The sequence below is a fragment of the Gadus morhua genome, chromosome 8 (assembly GCF_902167405.1).
Source record: "Gadus morhua chromosome 8, gadMor3.0, whole genome shotgun sequence".
NCBI classification, from domain to species: Eukaryota; Metazoa; Chordata; class Actinopteri; order Gadiformes; family Gadidae; genus Gadus; species Gadus morhua.
Window position 1 is genome coordinate 287501 of NC_044055.1, and position 18265 is coordinate 305765.

Genomic DNA, 18265 nt, shown 5'->3' on the forward strand with positions numbered 1-18265 from the left:
GAGGGCAACAGGAACCCGTACGAGGCGGTTCTGAAGGACCTGGAGCCGCCCATCATCGCGCGCTACGTGCGCTTCATGCCTGTCACCGACCACTCCATGATCGTCTGCATGAGGGTGGAGCTCTACGGCTGCCAGTGGCTCGGTCAGTCCTGGGTGTGGGTGTGTGCGTGTGTGTGTGTGTGTGTGTGTGTGTGTGTGTGTGTGTGTGTGTGTGTGTGTGTGTGTGTGTGTGTGTGTGTGTGTGTGTGTGTGTGTGTGTGTGTGTGTGTGTGTGTGTTTTGTGATAGGTGCAGGTGCAGTATGGGTAATGACTCCATTAAGCACATAACATATGTATAGCATATGAACACCTGCTGCCGACAGGTCGTCCTCACAGCAGCTCCAGAAGCTGTTATGTCTCTTGCTCTGTGTTGTTCTGTCCAGATGGCCTGATGGGCTACAGCGCCCCCGAAGGCCACCAGATGATCTACCGCGGGCTGGACGTCTTCCTCAACGACTCTGTGTACGACGGCGTCGCCGCAGACAGGTCTGCTCTCAGCTGACATCACACGCCCACGCACACCGACCCCCTCTCAGGGGGGGGCAGTCTGTGTGTGTGTGTGTGTGTGTGTGTGTGTGTGTGTGTGTGTGTGTGTGTGTGTGTGTGTGTGTGTGTGTGTGTGTGTGTGTGTGTGTGTGGGTCTGGGAGAATGTCATGGATTGGATCAGCATGCTTTATACCTGCAGTATGAAAACCACAGACACCTCACAAAAGCACCATTACAATGCTAATATATATTAAATTAATATCTTAAATATGAAATATGAAATACATTTCATGCATAAGTGTAATATACATTAAATGCATGGTTCTGTCTAGCTCCCTTGTTGATGCCTTGCAACAGTACTGCCACGGTAGTCGGTCTGATTCCTCCCCTGCCTAGACGGCCTGCCATCATGGTTCAACTGAGGATAGTCTGGGGGTTAGCGTTGGGTTTGACCCCCCCCCCCCCCCCCCCCCCATGTAATATATATTTGTTATCTGGAAGTGTGTAACCGGCCAACACAAACTTGGCCAGCGGTAGCAAACTGTAAAAGAGTCTGTAAAGGTTTAAAACAACGCTGTGTAGACTGGACACTGGAGAAATACATTTCTACAGTGTTCAGACTTCCCAAGGCTTCATCCACTGGCTCAAATGAGTCTTCATCGGTTGAATATCTCAGAAACAAAACAGGAACAAGGCGAAACCCAGCCTGGTTCTACCAGACTCTCGTACTTCACTTCATTTGCACAGAGAGTCTGGGCCCCGTTTCCCGAAAGCATCTTTAGCCTAAGTGGATCGCAGAGTGGGTCGTACGAGCATCGTACAGTTTTCACACCGTTTCCCGAAAGCATCTTTGGTAACGAACCTCTTAAAAACGCTCACGAGTCACGAGTAGCCAACGAGTGCTCCAGGGTACTCGTAGGACGCTAAGAGCCTCGTTAGCCTACTATAGCCTCAGTGGCGTAGCCAGCGGACATTCCTAGTATTGGATGCGTTTTATTATAACACATTGGTAATGGTGTATCACGTGCGTCTGAGTCTAATGTGGGCCATTATGTTCTTAATTTGAGAGACAGTCCAGGAAATGTTTGAGCAGGCAGGGCACTTAAAATGTGTGAGAGAAAGTGGGGGGGATTTGTGCAGACTGACAAAGGCTACTCATAAAACGTAGCCTAAAATAATGTAATGTAATAATGTAAAATAAAAAAATAAATAAATTATTAATTATAAAAATATAAAAAAAAATGCAAAGGAGCAGGCAAAAGGCTGGGATATGGTGGGGATTGGTCACGTTGACGGGAATGTTTAGTGACATGTGGGAGGGTGGAGGGGGTTAAAACGACGTGCATGAAAACCAGCCGCGTAGTTATGAGGGAGGCCGTCCTCACACCGATCTTCCTCGTCGTCATCGTCCTCAATGTCCTCCGGTTCAACCAAAGCTACCCCAGCCTTAGCTGCAATGTTGTGCAACATAGCTGTCACACATATCACAGCGCATGACTTGGCCGGCGAAAACTGGAGCCCTCCGCTGGACTTGTGAAGGCATCTAAAGCGCAACTTCCACCTCCCGATCGTGCGCTCAGGATTAGGACTGATATATATGTCGGCCTAGGCTTAATCAATTGTGTTTTAATATCTTTAGCATTCATATTATTGCCATCTATTCTTTTCGTAGGCTACTCTGCGGTTGGCCTTGATGGGGAGATATTTTAACCCTTTTTAACCCCATTTTCCTCCGACATTCCTGCGTCTCCCCCTGCGTCATAGCCCGTTTCAGCACCATGTCAGTGGACAGGTACAATCCTACGTTCGTCTTGAGTGCAGCGAATGCGCGTTCAAGTTAAGAGGAGTTTCGGGAAACGCTCCAAAGAATTTATCGATGGTTCGAAAGGTGGATCTTTCGAACCATCGATATCGGGAAACGGGGCCCTGGTCCTACTCAATTGACAAACGTTAAAGTTGTGTCTGTTGAAGTTTAAAACTATTGGATCTGCCCAGTGCCACTCAGGATCTGCCATAACCAATCGCTACGATTGACCGGGAATCACTTTGCGCGCAGGCTGTAAACAAACCAAACACCGTGCTTGAAGATGTCCGTCAACGAGAGCTGACTTTAACGTCATTGATCTCAGCCAGAATCAGAATCAGAATCAGAAAAGGTTTATTGCCAAATACCTCATCCTCATCCTCATCGTCATCCGCTTATCCGGGGTCGGGTTGCGGGGGGAGCAGCCCAAGCAGGGGGCCCCAGACTTCCCTTTCCCGGGCCACATTGACCAGCTCTGACGGGGGGATCCCGATATTGCCAAATACATTTACACATATTAGGAATTTGTCTTGGTATTCGTATTCGTTGCGCACGATCTTAACAAAGAAACAATAAACAATAATGCGAGTATTGAATAATAAGTACTGAAAAAGATAAGAGCAAATAAAAAATAAAAATAAATAAATAAAGATACTCTATATACAGATACATATGCACCGTAATAAGATAAGAAGATAAGATAAGATAAGAAAGATAGAAAGATCGCTGATTGGACGCAGAAAAAAATTAAGACGGAGAGAACCCTGTAACATACCACAGACCAAGACCGAGTACTGAAGGGAAATTCAAATTGAGCGGAAGTACTCTGGCGGGCGGAGCCAGGCTATATATTTGTACCTTTATTCATTTATTTTTATTTTTATTTGACATGGACATGACAATTTCATTGGACGAACCAGATGCATTTGTATTAGCACCTAGCAACACGCTAGTTAGCATGTTTAAAGTGTATTAGCACCTAGCAACACACTAGTTAGCATGTTTAAAGTGTATTAGCACCAAGCAAGACGCTAGTTAGCATGTTTAAAGTGTATTAGGACCTACCAACACTAGTTACCATGTTTAAAGTGTATTAGCACCTAGCAACGCGCTAGTTAGCATGTTTAAAGTGTATTAACACCTAGCAACACGCTAGTTAGCATGTTTAAAGTGTATTAGCACCTAGCAACATGCTAGATAGCATGTTTAAAGTGTATTAGCACCTAGCAACACGCTAGTTAGCATGTTTAGGTGTATGAGCACCTAGCAACACGCTAGTTAGCATGTTTAAAGTGTATTAGCACCTAGCAACACGCTAGCTAGCAACACCTTTCCACGGGACCTTCCTCCCTGTTACCCAGGCAGAAAAGGAAAAGGACCATCAGCCCATGTTCTATATCAGTAAGCCAGCCCCCCCCCCCCCCCCCCCCCCCCCCCAGACCCACCAAGGGCCTCGGACTCCTCACCGACGGGGCCTGGGGCCTGGACGACTTCCTCCACAGCCCCATCTACGGCGTGTGGCCCGGCTACGACTACGTGGGCTGGACCAACCGGAGCTTCCCCCGCGGCTACGTGGAGATTGTGTTCGACTTCGACCACGTCAGGACCTTCACCTCCATGAAGGTCAGGGGGCTTGCTGCACCTCGTTTTTGCCCCTAGGGACCCGAAAAAGAACATGTCGCCGTGTCCGTGGGACCGGACCGTAGAAAACGCGTCTCACACACTGCGATTGTTGCTGAATTGCTGGATCGCATGGTTCAAGTTTGGGATCGTAGGTTAAAGGTGATATATTGTACCACCAGGTGGGAGTGTGATTAGCCGCTACAAGCCGTTTTGACAATCTGCCTCTTCTGACATCACAAGGAGGCGTGTCCTCCTTGATGTATGACGGCTAGATGAGCAACATTTCCTACAGTCCGCTGGGTAGGCTGGTAGACTGATCTATCAGCACACATCTAGGTGGACACGCCCACTTGTGATGTCAGAAGAGGCAGATTTGCAAAACGGCTTGTAGCGGCTAATCACACTCACACCTGGTGGTATAATATGTCACCTTTAAGAACCTCTGACCCATAAGTTAGAGTGTTAGAGATGCAACATTTCCAGTTTGAGATCGTAGTTTAAGAGGTGGTGGTGGTGGTGGTGGTGGTGGAGGTGGTGGTGGTGGAGGTGGTGGTGGAGGTGGTGGTGGTGGTGGTGGTGGTGGAGGTGGTGGAGGTGGTGGTGGAGGTGGTGGAGGTGGTGGTGGAGTCGGTGGTGGTGGTGGAGTGGGTGGTGGTGGTGGTGGTGGTGGAGGTGGTGGTGGTGGTGGTGGAGGTGGTGGCGGTGGTGGTGGCGGTGGTTGTGGTGATGGTGTAGGTGGTGGTGGTGGTGGAGGTGGAGGTGGTGGTGGTGGTGGTGGGGGTGGTGGAGGTGGTGGTGGTGGTGGTGGTGGTGGTGGTGGTCGAACGAGGTGAGATCCACCGGGAAGTGGACGAGGCGTTGTTCCTCTGCACACGAGACGTAGTGCCGAGGAACACGGGGGTGCAGGCGCTGCGTGGCCAGGCGACGCCTGCTCAACTTCACTTCTTCTCCCACGTTCCTTGTCCGTCTTCCATTGGCAGCTGTTGATCAAGCGGATGCTTTTAGCCCGAGTGATCCGCTCAAAGTGAGAAGCATTACAGCAAAGAGATGACTGTTGGAGCCCCTCCAAGGGTGAAGTAGAGCACGGCTCCCAGCAGCAGCCAGGCTGGGCTCTGTACACCCCGCGGGACGGTGGGTTCATGGTCCTCTGTTAGTGCTAGTCTGGGCTCTGTACACCCCGCGGGACGGTGGGTTCATGGTCCTCTGTTAGTGCTAGTCTGGGCTCTGTACACCCCGCGGGACGGTGGGTTCATGGTCCTCTGTTAGTGCTAGTCTGGGCTCTGTACACCCCGCGGGACGGTGGGTTCATGGTCCTCTGTTAGTGCTAGTCTGGGCTCTGTACACCCCGCGGGACGGTGGGTTCATGGTCCTCTGTTAGTGCTAGTCTCTGTACACCCCGCGGGACGGTGGGTTCATGGTCCTCTGTTAGTGCTAGTCTGGGCTCTGTACACCCCGCGGGACGGTGGGTTCATGGTCCTCTGTTAGTGCTAGTCTCTGTACACCCCGCGGGACGGTGGGTTCATGGTCCTCTGTTAGTGCTAGTCTCTGTACACCACGCGGGGACGGTGGGTTCATGGTCCTCTGTTAGTGCTAGTCTGGGCTCTGTACACCCCGCGGGACGGTGGGTTCATGGTCCTCTGTTAGTGCTGATCTCTGCTGTTTCTATGGCCTCTCAGGTCCGGGCGCGGTCTGTGTTCACCGTGACTGCTCTGCTGTTGGTCGTTTATGCGTTGGTCTATTTCTTCTGTACTCGCTGTGACTTCCTGCTAGGGTTGCAGGTCTCTGTATTTGTCGTGTTATTTCTGTATCTGTGTGTTTTATATGTTCACCCTGACCGCTTATTTCAATGTCTGTGGGTTTAGGTGTTTATTTATTTATTTAGTTAATTGTTTGATAAATTCACATTGACTTAAATCACTAGGACTCCCCACTCTGTCCCCTTGTTGACTCTCTCTGTATCCATGGTGACCCTTGGTTTGTCTCCTTGTTGTTTCTCTCTGTATCCATGGTGACCCCTGGTTTGTCTCCATGTTGTCTCTCTCTGTATCCATGGTGATTCCTGGTTTGTCTCCTTGTTGTCTCTCTCTGTATCCATGGTGATATCTGGTTTGTCCCCTTATTGTCTCTCTGTATCCATGGTGACCTCTGGTTTGTCTCCTTGTTGTCTCTCTCTCTGTATCCATGGTGACTCCTAGTTTGTCTCCTTGTTGTCTCTCTCTGTATCCATGGTGACCTCTGGTTTGTCTCCTTGTTGTCTCTCTCTCTGTATCCATGGTGACTCCTAGTTTGTCTCCTTGTTGTCTCTCTCTGTATCCATGGTGACCTCTGGTTTGTCTCCTTGTTGTCTCTCTCTCTGTATCCATGGTGACTCCTGGTTTGTCTCCTTGTTGTCTCTCTCTGTATCCATGGTGACCCCTGGTTTGTCTCCTTGTTGTCTCTCTCTGTATCCATGGTGACTCCTGGCCCCGTCTCATCCGTTGCCACGGCGACGCAGGTCCACTGCAGCAACATGTTCAGCCGGGGGGTGCGTCTCTTCCGGCAGGCCAGCTGCTTCTTCAGGTCGGAGGCGGAGTGGGAGGGCGACCCGGTGGTGTTCCTGCCCCCCGCCGACCGCGTCAGCCAGGGGGCGCGCTTCGTCACCGTGCCCCTGGGGGAGCGCACCGCCAGCTCCATCAGGTGCCGCCTCCACTTTGGAGACCTCTGGATGCTGATCAGCGAGGTGGCCTTCCAGTCCGGTGAGGGGGGGGGAGACAGGAGGGAGGGAGGGAGGGGGGGAGGGAGGAGAGAGAGACAGGAGGGAGGGAGGAGAGAGAGACAGGAGGGAGGGAGGGAGGAGAGAGAGACAGGAGGGAGGGAGGGAGGGGGGGAGGGAGGAGAGAGAGACAGGAGGGAGGGAGGAGAGAGAGACAGGACGGAGGGAGGGAGGAGAGAGAGACAGGAGGGAGGGAGGGAGGGGGGGAGGAGAGAGACAGGAGGGAGGGAGGAGAGAGAGACAGGAGGGAGGGAGGAGAGAGAGACAGGAGGGAGGGAGGGAGGAGGGAGAGACAGGAGGGAGGGAGGGAGGAGGGAGGGAGGAGAGAGGGAGGGAGGGGGGGAGGGAGGAGAGAGAGACAGGAGGGAGGGAGGAGAGAGAGAGGAGGGAGGGAGGGAGGGAGGAGAGAGAGAGGAGGGAGGGAGGGAGGAGGGAGGGAGGAGAGAGAGACAGGAGGGAGGGAGGAGAGAGAGAGAGAGAGAGAGAGAGAGAGAGAGAGAGAGAGAGAGAGAGAGAGAGAGAGAGAGAGAGAGAGAGAGAGAGAGAACATCTGACCTTTTTACGAGGTCAGATGTTTTCTCTGCGTAAACAAAATACTAAATGATGTATTTGTTATTGTTATTGAACACCAACAGTTTATGAGAACACTTAAATCTAATTTGAAATAGCTTATCCGAAATCCGAAAATTCGAAATGATGTACCTGCGTGTTGTGAATTACTTGATTAGCCGTGATGTGAAAGGGCCAACTGAATACCAACTCTCCCCGTTTAACCTCTTTCTTCCTTCCTCTTGTCTCTCGCAGGCTCCGCAGTGTACAACACTTCTCTGCGTGGACACCCAACAAATGCACTTCCAGGTCAACAGAAACAGCTTCATTTAGAAGGGAACGGGATAGGACCGTAGATCACGAAACAGAGAAGCATAATACTAAAATATATATAGAGCAAAATGTCCAGCTGGCGTAGAGTGTCTGGACATTAATATGTTGGATGCCTGGATGCTTAGTATGTTTACCGGTGATGTACATTATGCAACACTTATATGATAATATGAACGGTGTTTACAAGTGTCACTGTTAAGCACTTCTGGAAGATAACCGTTAGCCAAACTCAACTAGTTTTATGGGTAAACATAGCCCCCTGCTGGCGGCGTTTAAAACTACTTTTGCTTTCATGGAAATCGATAAATGTGTAGATGACGTCACACTAAGGGGGGGCAACATCTTAGCCAGCAATTTTGATTATTTACATTACTGTTGAATTCCGTGTTCATGTGTGATTAATTAGGAGAAGACCCCACCCACAAAGTAGACGACAGTAACACACGGATCCTGATTGGCTGCCTGGTGGCCATCATCGCCATACTGTCAGCCATCATCGTCATCATTCTGTGGAAACAGGTGTGGCAGAAGTTGCTTGAAAAGGTATTATACTTTCATAGGTATCTCCTGTCTGGGATCAATAAAGTAGGCTACTATCTTATCTTCTCTGTATTGTGGCTCACTTCCTGGAGCACTCATTGCATCAGTGCTGGTTATGATGTCCAGGGGCGGTTCTAGGCACGGGCGAACCCCCGGGGCGCCATTCTGTCATGGCACGTGGGGGTCGCACGAGCAGTTAAAAAAACAAAAAACATGCGCTGAGAAGTGGTTTTCTATGATGTATCATAACATCGTGTGGGGAAATGGCATATTGGCGCCCCCCTCTGGCCACAGGTGCACCTGCTCGTTGAGAAGGCGCCATGCACAGACGGATTGAAACCCGTAGGGGTCCGTAGGGTCACGAGACAACGCTACGGGCTCTGATGCTATCCTGTTGATAGCCGCTAACGCTACAGGCTCTGATGCTATCCTGTTGATAGCCGCTAACGCTACAGGCTCTGATGCTGTCCTGTTGATAGCCGCTAACGCTACGGGCTCTGATGCTATCCTGTTGATAGCCGCTAACGCTACAGGCTCTGATGCAATCCTGTTGATAGCCTCTGAGGCTACGGGCTCTGATGCTATCCTGTTGATAGCCGCTAACGCTACGGGCTCTGATGCTATCCTGTTGATAGCCGCTAACGCTACAGGCTCTGATGCTGTCCTGTTGATAGCCGCTAACGCTACGGGCTCTGATGTTGTCCTGTTGATAGCCGCTAACGCTACGGGCTCTGATGCTATCCTGTTGATAGCCGCTAACGCTACGGGCTCTGATGCTATCCTGTTGATAGCCGCTAACGCTACGGGCTCTGATGCTATCCTGTTGATAGCCGCTAACGCTACGGGCTCTGATGCTATCCTGTTGATAGCCACTAACGCTACGGGCTCTGATGCTATCCTGTTGATAGCCGCTAACGCTACGGGCTCTGATGCTATCCTGTTGATAGCCGCTAACGCTACAGGCTCTGATGCTGTCCTGTTGATAGCCGCTAACGCTACGGGCTCTGATGTTGTCCTGTTGATAGCCGCTAACGCTACGGGCTCTGATGCTATCCTGTTGATAGCCGCTAACGCTACGGGCTCTGATGCTATCCTGTTGATAGCCGCTAACGCTACGGGCTCTGATGCTATCCTGTTCATAGCCACTCACGCTACGGGCTCTGATGCTATCCTGTTGATAGCCGCTAACGCTACGGGCTCTGATGCTGTCCTGTTGATAGCCGCTAACGCTACGGGCTCTCATGTTATCCTGTTGATAGCCGCTAACGCTACGGGCTCTGATGCTGTCTTGTTGATAGCCGCTAACGCTACGGGCTCTCATGTTATCCTGTTGATAGCCACTCACGCTACGGGCTCTGATGCTATCCTGTTGATAGCCGCTAACACTACGGGCTCTGATGCTATCCTGTTGATAGCCGCTAACGCTACGGGCTCTCATGTTATCCTGTTGATAGCCGCTCACGCTACGGGCTCTGATGCTTTCCTGTTGATAGCCACTCACGCTACGGGCTCTGATGCTATCCTGTTGATAGCCGCTAACGCTACGGGCTCTGATGCTGTCCTGTTGATAGCCGCTAACGCTACGGGCTCTCATATTATCCTGTTGATAGCCGCTAATGCTACGGGCTCTGATGCTATCCTGTTGATAGCCGCTAACATGCTATCCTGTTGATAGCCGCTAACGCTACGGGCTCTGATGCTATCCTGTTGATAGCCGCTAACATGCTATCCTGTTGATAGCCGCTAACGCTACGGGCTCTGATGCTATCCTGTTGATAGCCGCTAACGCTACGGGCTCTGATGCTATCCTGTTGATAGCCACTAACGCTACGGGCTCTGATGCTATCCTGTTGATAGCCGCTAACGCTACGGGCTCTGATGCTACCCTGTTGATAGCCGCTAGCGCTACAGGCTCTGATGCTGTCCTGTTGATAGCCGCTAACGCTACGGGCCCTGATGTTGTCCTGTTGATAGCCGCTAACGCTACGGGCTCTGATGCTATCCTGTTGATAGCCGCTAACGCTACGGGCTCTGATGCTATCCTGTTGATAGCCGCTAACGCTACGGGCTCTGATGCTATCCTGTTGATAGCCACTCACGCTACGGGCTCTGATGCTATCCTGTTGATAGCCGCTAACGCTACAGGCTCTGATGCTGTCCTGTTGATAGCCGCTAACGCTACGGGCTCTCATGTTATCCTGTTGATAGCCGCTAACGCTACGGGCTCTGATGCTGTCCTGTTGATAGCCGCTAACGCTACGGGCTCTCATGTTATCCTGTTGATAGCCACTCACGCTACGGGCTCTGATGCTATCCTGTTGATAGCCGCTAACGCTACAGGCTCTGATGCTATCCTGTTGATAGCCGCTAATGCTACGGGCTCTCATGTTATCCTGTTGATAGCCGCTCACGCTACGGGCTCTGATGCTATCCTGTTGATAGCCACTCACGCTACGGGCTCTGATGCTATCCTGTTGATAGCCGCTAACGCTACGGGCTCTGATGCTGTCCTGTTGATAGCCGCTAACGCTACGGGCTCTCATGTTATCCTGTTGATAGCCGCTAACGCTACGGGCTCTGATGCAGTCCTGTTGATAGCCGCTAACGCTACGGGCTCTCATGTTATCCTGTTGATAGCCACTCACACTACGGGCTCTGATGCTATCCTGTTGATTGCCGCTAACGCTACGGGCTCTGATGCTATCCTGTTGATAGCCGCTAACGCTACGGGCTCTCATGTTATCCTGTTGATAGCCGCTCACGCTACGGGCTCTGATGCTGTCCTGTTGATAGCTTGTTGTTCCCCGCAGGCGTCGCGGCGCATGCTAGACGACGAGCTGACGGCGCGTCTGGCCGTGCAGACGCAGGCCTTCTCCTTCCTGCGCTCCTCCTCCTCCTCCACCACCTCCACTTCCTCCTCCTCCTCCTCCAGCGAGGTGGAGGAGGGGCAGGGGGGGGGCGGGGACTCCGGCGGCAGCTCCACCTACGAGCGGATCTTCCCGCTGAGCGCGGACTACCAAGAGCCCTCACGCCTCATCCGCAAGCTGCCCGAGTTCGCCCAGTCGGCCGACGACCTCGGTGGGGGCCTAGGGGCGTTACCGTGGCGACGGGGCTGGCGTGTGTGTTTGTGTGTTTGTGTGTTTGTGTGTTTGTATATGAGTGTGCGCTGAGAGGAGTCCTTGATTGAGGCACCCTGAGATGGAATATGACGCAAATTGCAGATGTGTGTCCGTCTGTGTGTGCGTGTGTCTGCTTGTGTCTATGTTTTTTGAATATATATGTATGTATGTGTAAGTGTAGTGTAGTATATATGTTGTGCGTGTGTGTGTGTGTGCGTGTGCGTGTCTAAAGACAGACCGACAGACATGTGGCTGAGCTGGTGACAGTGTTGTGAATGACGTGTACTGTGCGTGTACTGTGCGTGTACTGTGCGTGTGCGTGTGACGATATATCTGACATTACAGATGCCCCCCCCCCCCCAGTGGCGAGCTCCAGGCTGCTGCTGCAGCCGGCCGGGGGCCCTGACGGGGGCCCCCACTACGCCGGGGGCCCTGACGGGGGCCCCCACTACGCCGGGGGCCCTGATGGGGGCCCCCACTACGCCGAGGCCGACATCATCAGCCTGCTGGACGGCCCCCCCGGCGCCTCCTCGCTGGCCGCCGGCCCCCCGGCCGTCAAGGAGTTCCCCCGGGACCGCCTCTCCTTCAGGGAGAAGCTGGGGGAGGGCCAGTTCGGAGAGGTAAGACCCCCCCCCCCCGTGATGATAGCTGGGGGAGGGCCAGGTGAGGTTAGGCCTGACCCCCCCCCCCCCCCGTGATGATAGCTGGGGGAGGGCCAGGTGAGGTAAGGCCTGACCCCCCCCCCCCCCCCGTGATGATAGCTGGGGGAGGGCCAGGTGAGGTTAGGCCTGACCCCCCCCCCCCCCGTGATGATAGCTGGGGGAGGGCCAGGTGAGGTTAGGCCTGACCCCCCCCCCCCCCCCCCGTGATGATAGCTGGGGGAGGGCCAGGTGAGGTAAGGCCTGACCCCCCCCCCCCGTGATGATAGCTGGGGGAGGACCAGGTGAGGTTAGGCCTGACCCCCCCCCCCCCGTGATGATCGCTGGGGGAGGACCAGGTGAGGTAAGACCTGAGGGTTGTGTTAAGAGCCCCCACTGATGAGAAGAAATGATGGGTCGAACGCTGGCTCAGAGAATGGGGGCTTTTATTTTGAAACAGGTGCACCTGTGCGAGGCGGAGGGGATGCAGGACTTCCTGGACGAGGACGCGTCCGAGGGGCGGAGCCACGGGGGGGGTTGGAGCCACGGGGGGGGCCCTCTGCTGGTGGCGGTGAAGACGCTGCGTGAGGACGCAAACAAGAACGCCAGGTGCACACGCAGTTCAGCAGCTCTGCATGACGCTACAGCCTCATGCTGCACAGTGCCCTCCCCATGACGAGGCCTGGGTGGGCCCCGTAGAGCCAGACCATTAAGGCCCAGTCCTGATGGCAGCCACCCGGGCTGCACGTCCTCCCTCCGTCTCCCATCGCTCCCCATCTCCCATAGCTTCCTGTCTCCCATAGCTTCCTGTCTCCCATAGCTTCCTGTCTCCCATAGCTTCCTGTCTCCCATAGCTTCCTGTCTCCCATAGCTTCCTATCAGCGGTGTTTCATGTGTAAACTCTTAGTTGATGGTGTTCTAGTTTTGATCTAGTTTATAACTCTTAGATGATGGTGTTCTAGTTTTGATCTAGTTTATAACTCTTAGATGATGGTGTGATAGTTTTGATCTAGTTTATAACTCTTAGATGATGGTGTGATAGTTTTGATCTAGTTTATAACTCTTAGATGATGGTGTGATAGTTTTGATCTAGTTTATAACTCTTAGATGATGGTGTGATAGTTTTGATCTAGTTTATAACTCTTAGTTGATGGTGTTCTAGTTTTGATCTAGTTTATAACTCTTAGATGATGGTGTTCTAGTTTTGATCTAGTTTATAACTCTTAGATGATGGTGTGATAGTTTTGATCTAGTTTATAACTCTTAGATGATGGTGTTCTAGTTTTGATCTAGTTTATAACTCTTAGATGATGGTGTGATAGTTTTGATCTAGTTTATAACTCTTAGATGATGGTGTGATAGTTTTGATCTAGTTTATAACTCTTAGATGATGGTGTGATAGTTTTGATCTAGTTTATAACTCTTAGATGATGGTGTTCTAGTTTTGATCTAGTTTATAACTCTTAGATGATGGTGTGATAGTTTTGATCTAGTTTATAACTCTTAGATGATGGTGTGATAGTTTTGATCTAGTTTATAACTCTTAGATGATGGTGTGATAGTTTTGATCTAGTTTATAACTCTTAGATGATGGTGTGATAGTTTTGATCTAGTTTATAACTCTTAGATGATGGTGTGATAGTTTTGATCTAGTTTATAACTCTTAGATGATGGTGTGATAGTTTTGATCTAGTTTATAACTCTTAGATGATGGTGTGATAGTTTTGATCTAGTTTATAACTCTTAGATGATGGTGTTCTAGTTTTGATCTAGTTTATAACTCTTAGATGATGGTGTGATAGTTTTGATCTAGTTTATAACTCTTAGATGATGGTGTGATAGTTTTGATCTAGTTTATAACTCTTAGATGATGGTGTGATAGTTTTGATCTAGTTTATAACTCTTAGATGATGGTGTGATAGTTTTGATCTAGTTTATAACTCTTAGATGATGGTGTGATAGTTTTGATCTAGTTTATAACTCTTAGATGATGGTGTTCTAGTTTTGATCTAGTTTATAACTCTTAGATGATGGTGTGATAGTTTTGATCTAGTTTATAACTCTTAGATGATGGTGTGATAGTTTTGATCTAGTTTATAACTCTTAGATGATGGTGTTCTAGTTTTGATCTAGTTTATAACTCTTAGATGATGGTGTGATAGTTTTGATCTAGTTTATAACTCTTAGATGATGGTGTGATAGTTTTGATCTAGTTTATAACTCTTAGATGATGGTGTGATAGTTTTGATCTAGTTTATAACTCTTAGATGATGGTGTGATAGTTTTGATCTAGTTTATAACTCTTAGATGATGGTGTGATAGTTTTGATCTAGTTTATAACTCTTAGATGATGGTGTTCTAGTTTTGATCTAGTTTATAACTCTTAGATGATGGTGTGATAGTTTTGATCTAGTTTATAACTCTTAGATGATGGTGTGATAGTTTTGATCTAGTTTATAACTCTTAGATGATGGTGTTCTAGTTTTGATCTAGTTTATAACTCTTAGATGATGGTGTGATAGTTTTGATCTAGTTTATAACTCTTAGATGATGGTGTGATAGTTTTGATCTAGTTTATAACTGTGTCCCCTCATTGAGACGAGACCATCTTCTCCGTAATGTCCTCTCCTCTGTTCCCATCTGTTCAATTCGATGGTCCGTTGTCACGGTAACGGTTCCTAAGGACTGGCTCACGTCCAGAAACCATTGAGCCACTTAGCTCACCACTTAGCCCCCCCGACCAATAAACCAATGACGGCGCAATGAACAAACCAATGAACCAATCACGCGTCATTAAGTGACTGTGTTCCAGGAACGACTTCCTGAAGGAGATCCGCATCCTGTCGCGCCTGCGGGACCCCAACATCGTGCGCCTGCTGGCCGTGTGCGTGGACTCGGACCCCCTGTGCATGATCACCGAGTACATGGAGAACGGGGACCTCAACCAGTACCTCCACACCCTGCAGCTGGGGCAGGGGCCGTCCCGGGGGGCGGAGGGGCAGGGAGAGCCACTGGGCAGCGTGGTCAGGTAGGCCCGAGTGCTGCTGCTTATAAACCATGTGTCCCAACATCAGGTAGGCCCGAGTGCTGCTGCTTATAAACCATGTGTCCCAACATCAGGTAGGCCCGAGTGCTGCTGCTTATAAACCATGTGTCCCAACATCAGGTAGGCCCGAGTGCTGCTGCTTATAAACCATGTGTCCCAACATCAGGTAGGCCCGAGTGCTGCTGCTTATAAACCATGTGTCCCAACATCAGGTAGGCCCGAGTGCTGCTGCTTATAAACCATGTGTCCCAACATCAGGTAGGCCCGAGTGCTGCTGCTTATAAACCATGTGTCCATAGGGCTCTGCAATTAATCGAAATTTGATCGCGATTTCGATTTGTGTCTAACGTTCAAAAAGCGAATATAATCAAGTTTATTTTATTCATTAAACGTCTTATAGAAATTTCAGAACAGCTGGGTACATAGTTGTACATTATTTTCGGAGAGAAATTGGGGAAAAATGCCTCATGTTTTCAAACAATAAAAAATGGTTTGATTAATGATGATTTCATTATAGACCAGAATAAAAAATAAGGTAACGTGATCAGGACTTGTCCATGATGGAGCCGCCCCTGATGCCCCCCCTCTCTCCAGCTACGCTCAGCTGATGAGCATGGTGCTGCAGGTCGCCGCGGGCATGCGCTACCTGTCCTCCCTGAACTTCGTGCACAGAGACCTGGCCACGCGGAACTGCCTGGTGGGGGCCAGCTGCACCATCAAGATCGCCGACTTCGGGATGAGCCGCAACCTGTACCGAGGAGACTACTACCGCATCCAGGGGCGCGCAGTGCTGCCCATCCGCTGGATGGCCTGGGAGAGCATCCTGCTGGTGGGGCACTGGGACGCACTGGGAGGGCTTTACTGGGAGAGCATCCTACTGGTGGGGCACTGGGACGCACTGGGAGGGCTTTACTGGGAGAGCATCCTGCTGGTGGGGCACTGGGACGCACTGGGAGGGCTTTACTGGGAGAGCATCCTACTGGTGGGGCACTGGGAGGGCTTTACTGGGAGAGCATCCTGCTGGTGGGGCACTGGGACGCACTGGGAGGGGCTTTACTGGGAGAGCATCCTGCTGGTGGGGCACTGAGACGCACTGGGAGGGCTTTACTGGGGGGGCATCCTGCTGGTGGGGCACTGGGAGGGCTTTACTGGGAGAGCATCCTGCTGGTGGGGCACTGGGAGGGCTTTACTGGGAGAGCATCCTGCTGGTTGGGCACTGAGACGCACTGGGAGGGCTTTACTGGGAGAGCATCCTGCTGGTGGGGCACTGGGAGGGCACTGGGAGGTCATCCTGCTGGGAGGGCATCCTGCTGGGAGGGCACTGGGACGCACTGGGAGGGCTTTACTGGGAGAGCAACCTGCTGTTGGGGCACTGGGAGGGCACTGGGAGGGCATCCTGCTGGTGGGGCACTGGGACGCACTGGGAGGGCTTTACTGGGAGAGCATCCTGCTGGTGGGGCACTGGGACGCACTGGGAGGGCTTTACTGGGAGAGCATCCTGCTGGTGGGGCACTGGGACGCACTGGGAGGGCTTTACTGGGAGAGCATCCTGCTGGTGGGGCACTGGGAGGGCACTGGGAGGGCATCCTGCTGGGAGGGCATCCTGCTGGGAGGGCACTGGGACGCACTGGGAGGGCTTTACTGGGAGAGCAACCTGCTGTTGGGGCACTGGGAGGGCACTGGGAGGGCATCCTGCTGGTGGGGCACTGGGACGCACTGGGAGGGCTTTACTGGGAGAGCATCCTGCTGGTGGGGCACTGGGACGCACTGGGAGGGCTTTACTGGGAGAGCATCCTGCTGGTGGGGCACTGGGACGCACTGGGAGGGCTTTACTGGGTTGGGGTCAGGGTTAACCTGTCGCCGTCTCCCTGCAGGGTAAGTTCACGGCGGCGAGCGACGTGTGGGCCTTCGGCGTGACGCTGTGGGAGGTCCTGACGCTCTGCCAGCAGCAGCCCTACGGAGCGCTGACCGACGAGCAGGTCATCGAGAACACCGGGGAGTTCTTCAGGGACCAGGGCAAGCAGGTGAGGGGGGGGGCATGAGGGGGGGGGGGGGGGGGCATGAGGACCACTGCGCCGGGGGGGGGGGGGGGCATGAGGACCACTGCACCGGGGAGGGGGGGCATGAGGACCACTGCACCGGGGGGGGGGGGGGGGGGGGGGGCATGAGGACCACTGCACCGGGGGGGGGGGCATGAGGACAACTGCACCGGGGGGGGGGCATGAGGACCACTGCACCGGGGGGGGGAGGGGGGGGGGCATGAGGACCACTGCACCGGGGGGGGGGGGGCATGAGGACCCCTGCACGGGGGGGGGGGGGGGCATGAGGAGAGCAGTTCACTTCAACGTGACGGTCGTCTTACACACCAAACTGATTATCTGAACACAATCTGCACATTAGGATGCATCGGCCTTGCCAGCTCACCCTCTTTACGCCTGTTTCCATCTTTAATGCGTATGATGGTAGATTAAATGTTGTCTTCCTTGAGGGTACTACTGAAGTATTTTTAATTGAACGGCGACAGGTGTATCTGCCGAAGCCTGCGAGTTGCCCGGACGACGTGTACACAGACCTGATGCTGCGCTGCTGGCGGAGGAACGCCAATCAGCGGCCGGGCTTCCAGGAGATCCACCGCCACCTGCTGGACAACGCAGCGTAGCGCGCTAGCTACGCCTAGCCACTTGTACTATTGTAGATTGCTAGAGGCTTTGACTGTAAATAAGAATATACATGTAAACTATCACTGCTGTTGTGTAAATATCAGCTCTTCCGGTTTAGTGTTAAACCGCTACCCCGACATACGCACGATTTATACAACCAGGTCTCTTTTAATATATAGGCCTACCTGGCATATTTTGTTATGTGTTATTTATTAGAAATTGTATGAGACTGCTTGTACAAATGTATGGTTGCTGTTGTTGCCTTTATATTTTAGATATGTAAATGTAGAATAGTGACATTTAATTATATTTAGATTTATTCCTTTAGAATTAGAACGATACCATAGCCTACTGTATATAGGTGACCTTGGGTGTCTTGAAAGGCGCCTCTAAATTAAATGTATTATTATTATTATTATTATATATTTTTATTTTAAAATACTTAAACTAAAACTTTATAAAGGATTGGATGTAAAAGTATGTTTCAGTAAGTATCTTTTTGTTTATGAAGACCCAAATAAAAACAATACCAAAAACGTTTCGACCCCTCTGTCGTCACCGAACTACTCGGACAGGGGAAAGGTAAACTAGAGCAGAAGTGAACGGCCTCTTCTCTCAAGCAGAGCGCTCTGTTGAGACCAGGATCTCGTCACTCTCTGTAGCGGCCGCTGATT

General features: G+C 51.5%; 1 protein-coding gene across 5 annotated transcripts in view; it reads left to right on the forward strand.

The window, feature by feature from the left end:
- The window catches only part of LOC115549316 (discoidin domain-containing receptor 2), a 28208-nt gene extending 10079 nt beyond the window's left edge, over window positions 1–18129 (forward strand). For 3 of the 5 annotated variants that reach the window (XM_030364460.1, XM_030364458.1, XM_030364461.1), the window contains 13 exons: window positions 1–142; window positions 424–526; window positions 3771–3954; window positions 6449–6689; window positions 7511–7564; window positions 7995–8131; window positions 10939–11206; window positions 11593–11867; window positions 12346–12494; window positions 14698–14913; window positions 15526–15760; window positions 16806–16955; window positions 17456–18129. The exon at window positions 1–142 is cut by the window's left edge and continues 6 nt beyond it. In XM_030364460.1, the coding sequence (XP_030220320.1) occupies window positions 1–142; window positions 424–526; window positions 3771–3954; window positions 6449–6689; window positions 7511–7564; window positions 7995–8131; window positions 10939–11206; window positions 11593–11867; window positions 12346–12494; window positions 14698–14913; window positions 15526–15760; window positions 16806–16955; window positions 17456–17590 (2289 nt within the window). In that variant the 3' untranslated portion in view covers window positions 17591–18129. Of the gene's footprint in view, window positions 143–423; window positions 527–3770; window positions 3955–6448; window positions 6690–7510; window positions 7565–7994; window positions 8132–10938; window positions 11207–11592; window positions 11868–12345; window positions 12495–14697; window positions 14914–14959; window positions 15761–16805; window positions 16956–17455 lie in introns of those variants that run through there. The other 2 variants (XM_030364462.1, XM_030364463.1) reach the window with 2 other exon arrangements.
- The last annotated feature ends 136 nt before the right edge of the window (window positions 18130–18265 follow it).